The sequence below is a fragment of the Acanthisitta chloris genome, unplaced genomic scaffold (genome assembly GCF_000695815.1).
Source record: "Acanthisitta chloris isolate BGI_N310 unplaced genomic scaffold, ASM69581v1 scaffold37764, whole genome shotgun sequence".
NCBI classification, from domain to species: domain Eukaryota; kingdom Metazoa; phylum Chordata; class Aves; order Passeriformes; family Acanthisittidae; genus Acanthisitta; species Acanthisitta chloris.
Window position 1 is genome coordinate 1 of NW_008671898.1, and position 10,811 is coordinate 10,811.

At 43.6% G+C, this 10,811-nt stretch overlaps 1 protein-coding gene across 1 annotated transcript in view; it reads left to right on the plus strand.

Annotated features, from left to right (window-relative positions):
- Positions 1-9,724: 9,724 nt before the first annotated feature.
- LOC103801839 (disco-interacting protein 2 homolog A-like) overlaps positions 9,725-10,811 on the plus strand; it is a gene marked incomplete at both ends in the record, with an annotated part of 44,231 nt that continues 43,144 nt past the window's right edge. Inside the window, 1 exon segment of the mRNA XM_009074273.1 lies at positions 9,725-9,844. Coding sequence (XP_009072521.1) covers positions 9,725-9,844 — 120 coding nt within the window.

The following is a 10,811-nucleotide window of genomic DNA, read 5'->3' on the forward strand; positions in this document are numbered from 1 at the left end:
CCTGCCCTTAAATTCTGTGGTTCTATGGGAAAGAAAAAAAATTTAAATGGTAACATTTTTGTCAGCAAACTCAAGTTTGGCCAACTGAATCTGAGACGGTAAGATAACTTCAAAAATGAACAAAGTTATTCCTGGAGGCAAATTGGCTGTTTTCCTTAGGTGAAAGCACCCAATAGTCATCACTGCCATTCTTTGATGTGCCCTGTTTTGCACTTGCCCTCTGCCTTGTCCCCGTTTTCCCCTGACCCCCAGTGTCTTATAAATACTGACTTTTTTTCCTATAAACTATTACTTCTGAAGCTGGTTATTATCAGGCTTTATCTTCCATGGGCAAAACCCAAAACTTTTTTTTCCTTCTTTCTATACTAGGTACTGAAATTATTCAAGGTTAGAGCTGTTGTGCTGCCATTAGGCTTTGGTGTTCTATAATGCCTCAGTTTTTCCATAGCTTGAGAGATTTCAGGTAAGACAAGGGAAAATGAGAAGGAAACTGAGAGGAGTGGAAGCAAGGAGACATTGTAAATAGGTAGAGATACTGTTGAACAGTCAGAACATAATCTGTTGTCTTATCATTGGGGTTCTTAGCAAAGGTTTCTTATTGTGGTTTTGGTTTATATTTGGATTTGGGTTTTTTTTTTTTAGGAACAGATGTAGCTTTTCCCTTAGGAAATACATAGTCTCTGTAGACCATGCAGGGCCAGACTTATGTCTATAAAACAGTTCATTCCTTGACTAGAAGCAGTTTGGATTTTTTGGATGACTTTGGCACTCAGCAGCAAGCTCCAGTCGCACGTGCCATAGCTTCTCCTGCTTACGCCGTTTTTCTGCAATGAACTTTCTCAGTTTTCTGTTCAAAGTACCTTGTCCTCCTGCTCACCTTAAAGATTCTGAGACTAGGTGAAGGATGGATTTTGACTGAGGATTCACAATTACAAGAAATATTCTGTTGGTGCACTCTGTTTGCAAGAAAGTCATGTCTTTAGATTTCTGTCATCCACCTGTGATTTACTCTGCCTTCACTCTTTTCTGTTGACAGTGAGGTTTAGATTTCTGCCTTCTCAACCTTTAAACTGAAAGGGTGTTTGCACAAATTGCTCAGGTTCTGAGATCACAAATGTAGCTTAGACAACTATAGTCCTTTGTCTCCCATACTTTTAAAGTAAGTTTTAAATCTAGGATGCAGTGTAAAGCACATTTATTTCCCTTTTCTGCATGAATACTGCTGGCCCTATGTTCGACCCTTAACTCTTGGGATCTGATAAGCCACACTAACTCCTGTGCAGGTTTCCAAGAGTGCTGGACTGATAACAGCCAGTTGTCCACTGTAGCTGTCTGCTGTGATACCTGTATAATTTCCAAAGGTGGTTTATAATACCCTATTGAGGTAACCTGCTCATTTGGGAACTCAGCTGAAGTGATGTATGAAGCTGCAGAACTGACTTGTTAGATGGCGTTGGAAGAAAAAAAATGTGCAGGAAAAACATGTTAGTGACACTTTTTGAGAGGTGTTTTCACTGAAGCTTTTCTTTCAAACTGGAGATGTTCAGAGGTGTTTCATTCAGAAGTGGCTTTGTACAATCTAGGTTAACACCTTGACATCCTAGACAGTAACTGGAAGAAAGCTTGTCCTAAGGAGAGGGCAGTGAGGTTCAACAGTCACCCTGTTTGATCTGGTATTTGGCTGAACCCAAGAATCTTGGGTCCCTTTAGATTTCAAAATGCTCAAAAATTCCTCCTTGTTCAGACAGGTTTTTCCTACTCAGCTTAAGGAGTGGTTGAAAATAAGTGAATCCTATGGTTTGTCCTACTTGCTTGATACTACATTTTCTTAGACATGCCAGATCACCTGATTTGGGCTTTTTTTACCACTTTTGCCTTGTTTAGCACTAAGCTGAGAGTAATCGAGGTGTAATATGCTAAAAAGTAAATGAATGGGCTGTATGCCTCTGAGCACAAAGAATGATGCTTGGCAAAAAGACAAAGTTTGCTTAAAGCATGAAGCTAACTGCTGATTTCAGTTTCCTGACATATGTTCCATTAACCCAGTTTAGCTTGGAATTTGTTTAATTGGCACAGCTTCCGCATGTCTCAGATTAGTGTGTGTGAGTCCCAGTGGCTTTGAGCCTGCGGAAGATTTTTATCATTAGCAATTTGATTGCCACATTCCTGATAGAGTTCATTAAGTTGGCCATTATCCATCAAGTTTTTGCAGATTGATGTATGTCAGCATTTTAGACTTCATGAGTTCTTAGTCTATTTTACCATCCTCAGGACCAGCAGCTCCTGTCTTTCTGCAGCTGTATGTCTTAAAAGTGTACTCACACTCTTACAGACTTGAGTTCTGGAAGTTCAACTTTTTATGTCATACCTCATCAATTGCCACCTATCCACTGGGAGTTTGGACAGCCAGGAAGCTGAACATGAGCCAGCAGTGTGCTCAGGTGGCCAAGAAGGCCAATGGCATCCTGGCCTGGATCAGGAACAGCGTGGTCAGCAGGACCAGGGAGGTGATTCTTCCCCTGGACTTGGTGCTGGTGAGGCCACACCTTGAATCCTGTGCTCAGTTCTGGGGCCCTCAGTTCAGGAAGTCTATGGAAGTGCTGGAGCAGGTCCAGGGGAGAGCAACAATGCTGGTAAAGGGACTGGAGCACAAGTGCCATGAGGAGAGGCTGAGGGAGCTGGGGTTGTTCAGCCTGGAGAAGAGGAGGCTCAGGGGAGACCTTATCAACCTCTACAACGTCCTGACAGGAGGTTGGAGTCAGGTGGGGGTTGGTCTCTTCTCCCAGGCAACCAGCAGGAGGACAAGAGGGCACTGACTCAAGCTCTGCCAGGAGTGGGTTAGGTTGGATATTAGGAAGAGATTTTTTACAGAGAGAGTGATCAGGCATTGGAATGGGCTGCCCAGGGAGGTGGTGGATTCACCATCCCTGGAGGTTTTGCAGATGAGACTGGATGTGGTGCTTGGTGCCATGGTCTCCTAACCATGGTAGGGTTGGACTTGGTGATGTTGAAGGTCTCTTCCAACCGGGTTGATTCTGTGATTCTATTAACTAGTCACATGATGGCTCCTGCTCTTTCAGTGCCATGTGAGATGGATTGCGTTACATCTCCACTGCACTGCATAGCTGGTTCTGTGAGGAACTAAGTCATTACCCAGCCAGTGTTAAATAACCCCCCAGAGGCCTTGATGACCAGAAAAAGACAGAAGTGGCTGCAAAGCACGTTTTCAATTAACAGGAAAATTAAGCAGAATACATTAGGATTCAGGAGTCCTGTTCCTGTAGGCTATTTAGCATTCTAAAATTCTAAACCTGCAGTTATGAAGAGTTAGTGGAAATGTCAAGTTTTCACCTAAGAACTGTAAAACCATGTAATTACATGGAAATACCACCTAAAATGTGTTACCTTTCACTGATCCAACCAAAGGCACTGTGCGAAAGTGAAGACAAGTGTTGAGTAATAGCAGGCCTTAAACAGTAGTTAATTATTTTATTGAAGTAAAGCTTAACAGTGAGTAATTGACTTCCTCAGTCAACCTCTGTACCCAAACTTTGGATGAAACTCTGAGGAAATAGCTATAACTGTAGGCAGCCTGACATGCTGCATGGTGAAGCTTCTGAGTGAATGGGTAACATCAGATACATGGCAAAGTCCAGTTCTGGATGTGGATAGAGCTGGAGTGTAAAATTGTTCAGAAATAACATGATGACATGAGCAGCATTTACAGTGAGCACCATGTCCTGATGGGCACCACGTCCTATACTCCCTTCCTTCCTTGCAGCCAATGTTCATTGTCATCATTCAGGATTCTTGGGATGGTGAAATGAACTGTTTCTTTCTAGAATCACTGTACATTCCCTCTCAGAATGAGAAACAATCCCAGGGATGATGACAACTCCAGAGGCCTTGTTGTAAGCAGTCTCAGGGCTGTGCTTGGAAGAGCAGGTAACTTCTGCCTGTGAAGTTACATTTGTTATTGGAGCATTAAAAAATTTGTTTCAGGGAATGGAATGTCATGAGCTGATTGTTGGATGGGAAGTAAAGGAAATTTCTTCTCTGCACTCCAGTGTGAGCTGTTGGTAACGGTTGATTTCTTCTTGGTGCTTATCATTCCATTACCTGAGTTCTCCTGATCCTCCAGACACCTGAAATATCTCAAAGCTATTTGAACTGAAAGGGAGGATGAAATACAAACTTCAGAGCTTCAGGCAGCAGCCACTGAGTCACATGAAAGTATTCTGCCATTCCTTTTGTTAGATAGGAATTGCCATGGAACAGTTCTTTGCTACTGTGGAAATTTCCTGCTCACCTAACCAGCTGTTTCTTGAAAGAAGCACAAATATTTTCTGGAGTTTTAATAACTTGGCCAGTGTATCTGTTTCTTACCTGTCTATAATAGATAAACATAGATTTTATATATCATAGAATTACAGAATTTTGGGGTTGGAATGGACCTTACAGATCATCCCATCCCAACCCCCTGCCCTGGACAAGGACACCTCCTCACTAGATCAGGTTGCTCAAGGCCTCATCCAGCCTGGCCTTGAACACTACCAGGGTTGGGGCAGCCACCCTGGACAACCTGTGCCAGTGTCTCACCACCCTCACAGGGAAAAGGCTTTCTCTCACATCCAGCCTAGACTTTCCCCTCCTTCAGTTTCAACCTGTTACCCCTTGTCTTCTCATAGCAGTTCCTAACACAGAGTCCCTCTCTGGCTCCCTTGTAGGCCCTCCAGATATTGAAAGGTTGCTCTGAGGTTGTCCATGCAGTCTTCTTTTCTCCAGGCTGAACAGCCCCAACTCCCTCAGCCTGTCCTCACAGGGGGGATGCTCCAGTCCTCTTACCAACTTCGTGGTCTCCTCTGGACTTGTTCCAACAGTTCCATGTCCTTCTTATGCTGAGGACACCAGAACTGTGTGCAGTATTCCAGGTGGGGTCTCAGGAGAGCAGAGCAGAGGGGCAGAATCACCTTTTTTGTCCTGCTGCCCACACTCCTTTGGATGCAGCCCAGGATTGGATTGGATTGCTGGGCTGAGCTCACACTGCAGCTCATCCACTATATGAAAATATAAATTAAACAGCTGCAGTGTCATGTACATAGAGTATAATATGTGAAGTTTTTTAACCACAGCACAGCTGTCACTGCACTGAAGGCTATTACAAAGCATGTAGGGTCTGTTACTCTTCCTCATGAAAACTCATGAACTTTGGCTTCAAGGCAAAGTCAGAGAAGGAGGGTTGTGTGGAAACAGATCAGGGGAAAAGTTTGTTCTTGAATACAAAGAGGTTTATCTAAGCTGGGAGGTTGCCCTGTAGAATCATGTCGGAAAACTCCTCAAAATATTTGCAGAAGGGTGTGGTGATGGCGAATAGGAATGAGTTAAACAGCTGAGAGGTTTGACAAATGACTTATCATAAACAACCCCCCAGATAGGAGAACCAGCCAACTTTTCCAGCTCATTTTGTGTTTTCCTCTTCACTTAAACCTAGTGTTAGCAATTATATCCTGGCCAATTCCTTGGGTGTTGTCTGAGCAAGGAAAGCAACCACAAAATCCCAGTTCTTTTCCATTCAATGTGTTGTTGTTCTGAGTAGGAAATGGGTGTTGGGCTCTGCTCTGGACTTGGGGGACTTCTGGTCTGAGAGTGTGCAGGTGCTGCTTCATCCTTCCTTTGTCGGTGTATTTCTGCTGAAACTCCTCCTGGAGAAGGGGAGATGCAGGCCTGGGAAAGGGAGACAGTTCCATGTGGATTTTGCTGGTCTTGCCTGTAGTCCAAGACCCTCTTCTTCATCATCTCTTAGGCAGGACCCTGGGAGCATTTTGATCAAGCTGCAGCAAAAGATGCCTGGCTGAGACTTTTAGAAGGAAAAAAAAGCTGCAGAGGGAAGGGGGAGCCTTGCTCATGGGAAAAGGTGACTGCATCGTACAGGAAAATCATATCTCACTTGGGTGGAAGGGGGTGAGGCATTTCAAAGGGATCTCTCCGAAACAGAAGACAAGACTTTTCTAATCTGTGAGCTGAAGCCAGGGGATAGTGTCGGCCAGAAGTGTTCATTTTGCTTCCTTACACTTTTAGGTGGTCAGTTGCTTACTGTGCTGTTCCTTATTCTTCCCAAAGCTTTTAACTTTCAGTTAATTGGAAGCATTTTTTGTTCCAGCACTGTCTCAGACACACATTATCTCCATGTCCTGGTGTCATTCTGCATCTTTCACCAGGAATGATGATGCTACCATGAAGGTGTTGGTCTTCAGCTTCCTTTCTAACACCTCTAGCAGAAGTCTTACCTTGTGATGGTCCTTTCCTTAGTATCCTGATTTGTCCCTGATCATTTTGCAGTGTTACTGATTATTTTCAAGTTGCCTCTTCTGCTGTGTAGATCAGGTCACAGCTGCAGTCAGTGTCCTGGTGCTGCTTTACAGAGCAATCCCTGGAAATTATCTCACCAGATTTAGTTAGTGCTAGACAAGCACCTGGTTGAGTAACTTGATTTCTCCTCTGGTGCCAGAGTGATTCCACTCTATTTAAAATTTTTATTTTCTTTTCTCCCCTTTTCTTCCTTAGCACTTATACTCCAGCAGAATTAAAATGTTACCATTTTCAAGCTTTCATTGTTAAGGAAAATGATGATGGAATCTCCTCTAGTTTTGGTTGAAGCTGTCATGTCCCATACTTCCATTTTTCTTACACTTTCTTTGTTTTCTGTCTCTGAGAAATGTTTCTGCTGTTTTCAAGGATACATACCCTCTCTATTCCAACTGAAAGGTTGGACCAGGTAATCTTCAAGGTGCCTTCCAGCCTGTGTTGCTCTGTGATTCTATATGACTGTGATTTTTGGTTTTATAGTTTTTGTGGGTACTTTGCCCTCACATTCAATTAGAATGGGATAAGTTTTACGTACCACAGAATCATAGAATTTTGGGGTTGGAATGGACCTTACACGTCATCTAGTCCCAACCCCCTGCCCTGGGCAGGGACACCTCCTCACTAGATCAGGTTGCTCAATGCCTCATCCAGCCTGGTATTGAACACTGCCAGGGTTGGGGCAGCCACCACGTCCCTGGGCAACCTGTGCCAGTGTCTCACCACCCTTATAGTAAAAAATCTTTTTCTCACATCCAACCTAGACTTTCCCTCCTTCAGTCTGAATCCATTACCCCTTGTCCCATCATTGCAGTTCCTAACAAAGAGTCCCTCTCCGGCTCCCTTGTACCCTATAGCACTTAGTCCTGTAGTTGTTTTTTTAAGGAATGTGCAACTTACTCTGATGTCTTGGAGTCCACAATAGCTTTTATAATTTCTTGTATTTATAATTTATAGGAAGAATGTGCAACTACCTTTCTCAATGCTATGGAGTTAAATTTTTTACTTTATATTACAGGTGTAAGAGCTGAGAACAAAGAATGTCCAAATTTTAACTGGCTACTTTGGTTGGATCTGAGTGGATATTAGTGTCCTTAGTTTAAATGAGATGTGTGAACATGTCATGTGGCCCTGTGAGCTAGCTGAAAAAGCATTTCATAGCTTCACTGCTCGCAGTTGCGCAGAGTATGAAGAGACTGCTCTTCATGTGCCTTTTTAATTCAGTGGGTTTTTAGTGTTGAACCTTAATGACAAAATTTCAGAGCACATTCTTTTGGGAACTTGAATATGGAGATTGGTGTAGGAGATTTACTATGTTTCTTGTTTACTTTGTTGTGATAATGTTGAACTGTGACCTTGAGTGAGGAATGGATGCTCAATAGCTGAGGTGAGACTTCTCCAAGAAAAAGGTAAAGAGAGAGCCTCAGTCCTCAGATTTCAGTCTCTTGGGGAATAATTTCCATTTAGTCTTCTGCCTTAAGTTTTCTCTGAAAAGGTCTGGAACTTGGCATTTGTGTTTTATGTAAAACTTGAGCATCTCAGGTCATTTTCATGAGAAGAGTTTGCTTTTTGTCCTGTATGGTTCAGGGGGAAATAACTGTGTTTAAAATTCTTTTTAAAGAAGTCTGGAATTGTGGAAATGTACTTAAGGTAGGTCTGCATTAGCACAGCTCCACAGCTTTGCTTCAGCTGTGTGTGAGGTACCTCTGTGACGGGTGAATTGAGGGGTCACGTGCCAATGCTTCATGTGAAGATGCCACACAGCGATGCACCTCTTCAGCCCTGACATGTGCCATGGTACTGATGGGACCTGGACTTGCCCATGCTCCTTGCATACACTAATAAAAGGAAAGACCTCACACATCTTGTAGTCTGCCTGTCTCCAGCTAGGCAAGTCCTGATGCTCCCTCGCCTTTAGTGCTGGCAGTGGACTTTGGGCAGAGACAGGAGTGGAGGAGACAGCAAAGAGGGACTGGGGCAGGGCTGGACAAACCAACAGACTGGCCCAGAGCCAGACCAGGAGTTTCAGCCACTTTTTTATTTCTGCCCTGTCATACCTCTTTTCCTTTGCCATACCAATCCCATGCAGCGCTCCAGGCTGGGGACAGAGTGGCTGGAGGAGCCAGGCAGAAAGGGACCTGGGAGTTTGGATAGACAGGAAGCTGAACATGAGCCAGCAGTGTGCTCAGGTGGCCAAGAAGGCCAATGGCATCCTGGCCTGGACCGGCACCTGGCCTTGTTAAAGACTATATCTTATTGAAGGCTCTTCATAAAAATCTCTTCTAATTGCTAGATTTGTTAATAATTGCTAATTTCTTTCCTGATACACATTTTGGGACAAAGAGGAGGGAACAGGAGCCTCATGAGAGAAAGAGAAACCCTTTCCTACCTGTTAGAGAATGGGCTTTCCTTGCAAAGGAGCTGGCCTAGATTCCTCTGGAGTGATGTCCTCAGCTCAGTGAGAGCTGCTTCTGGGAAAATTTGCGTTTTCAAAATGCATTGTTCTCTAAAGACTTGACATTCAGGTAGGAAAGCAGAAGCTCTTCAAGGGAAGGAAGGAGTCAAATGAAAGATGTACTCAGCCCTATGTGGTACAAGCGCTGAGTAAACACAGTAAATTTTGTGCCCCGAGTCTTAACATGGCTAATGAAAGTTTACTGTTACCTTAGGGTTGTGTAAAACCCCTTCCAAGGGCAGGGAATCGTTACATTGTATTTTTCAGTGTAGCTGTGTAATAGACTTGCAAGTGCAAGTTCCTAGTTCAAATTTGTGTAGCCCTTGATGTATCAAGAGCCAGCAGGGTGTCTCCTGGTTTGGGGGATTGGGAAGAGATAGGGAATACTTAATGGTTGCTGTCCATCCCTTTGATTTCTTGTTGTGCTAGCATGTGAAGGTAAGACACATCTTCCTGAACGTTAGCCAGCCTAAAGGTAAGCAACTGCTCTGAGTTATCTAGAGCTCTGTCTGAGTCAGAGGGAGAGCAAACAACTAGAGGGCAGTTTGGTTCCTCTTACTTTTGTTACCCTGCACGGGGATGGGAAGGACTGTCATCATTTCGTGAGTAGATGAAGCACCCAACATGCCTGCATTAGAGCAGTAGCTCTTAGACAGCTGAGGCTGGCAGTAATTCTGCTCTTCATTACAGAATCGCAGCATTTTTGTACAATGTGAACCTCCTGAGTATTGCTCTGTTAAACTGGATTAAAATGCAGCTGGAAGATGAGCAATCTTTGCAGATATAGATTTAGGGCTCCAGTTCATCTTGTGAGTAGGTGTGGAGGGTGGTAAAAGAACTTAGACACGGGGAGCTGATGTTTTATTTGCAAAGGCGAATTTGCACTAAAACAAAACTGTGTTTCAGGTGTGGATCCATCCCTGCAGGCAGAGAACAGAGTCCCAGGCTCTTCCCAAGCCACTGCTGCTGTATCAAAACCGCAGAAGTCCCGTTCCGCCAACTCAAGGGATGAGCGCTTTCGATCAGGTAAGGGAGAGAAAGCTGAGACATCAGGTGTCTTAAGAGGAAAGGTGAACCTGAAAAATAGTACCTGCACCTGCAGAAAAAGCTGGAATGCTTTGGAAGAAAAGAGCTAATTAATATCTTTCCAGCATCTTTGTTTCAATATGAGTGGTTTTGTTCGAATCCAGACTGGAGAATGGAAGGAGACTGTAGACATGCCTTCTGTGTGTTGCTTACTGTGAATTTTGTACCATGCTTAGCAGTTATTTCATGTTTGCCGAGAAAACAAGATTAGGTTTCCAGTAGAGCAGTTACTTTAAAAATTTGAGTACGACAGTGTGTGAGTTTGGGGGATTTTTTTGTTGGGTTGTTTTGTTAAAGAAAGGTTATATATTTATTGTAGCTCACTTTCAAATATTTCCTGGTTTAAAGCCGGTGCACAAAAAAGGGAAATGTCACAATGGATATTCTACTTCATTTTAAATGGATACCACAGTGACAAACCTGTTTTGGAAACTTGTGTGAAAATATCAATATCCTCATTGCATCCTGTTCCCATTGTTACTTTTCAGGTGGTTGAAGTACAGTATTTCCCTGTGAAATTCCTTGTCACAATTGTGAGGAAAGGCAGGTGTTTGGAAGTTTTTCTCTTCTAAATACCTTTGGACTTGTAGCTGGATTTTTTTGTTGTTTGTTTCTTTGGCTTTGGGGATGAGAAGTGCAAGTCGTGACATGCGCTGCACATCCTTAACTTGTGGTTCCTCTTGCATCACCTTACCTTGCCAGTGCTTGGGCATGGCTGTCGTGGTTTAACCCCAGGCAGCAGCCAAGAACCACACACCCACTCACACACTCCCCCACCAACGGGATGGGGGAGCAAATCAGAAGGGTAAAAGCTACAAAAACTCATGGGTTGAGATAAAGACAGTTTAATAGAGAAAGCAAAAGCTGCACACACAAGCAAAGCAAAACAAGGAATTAATTCACTGCT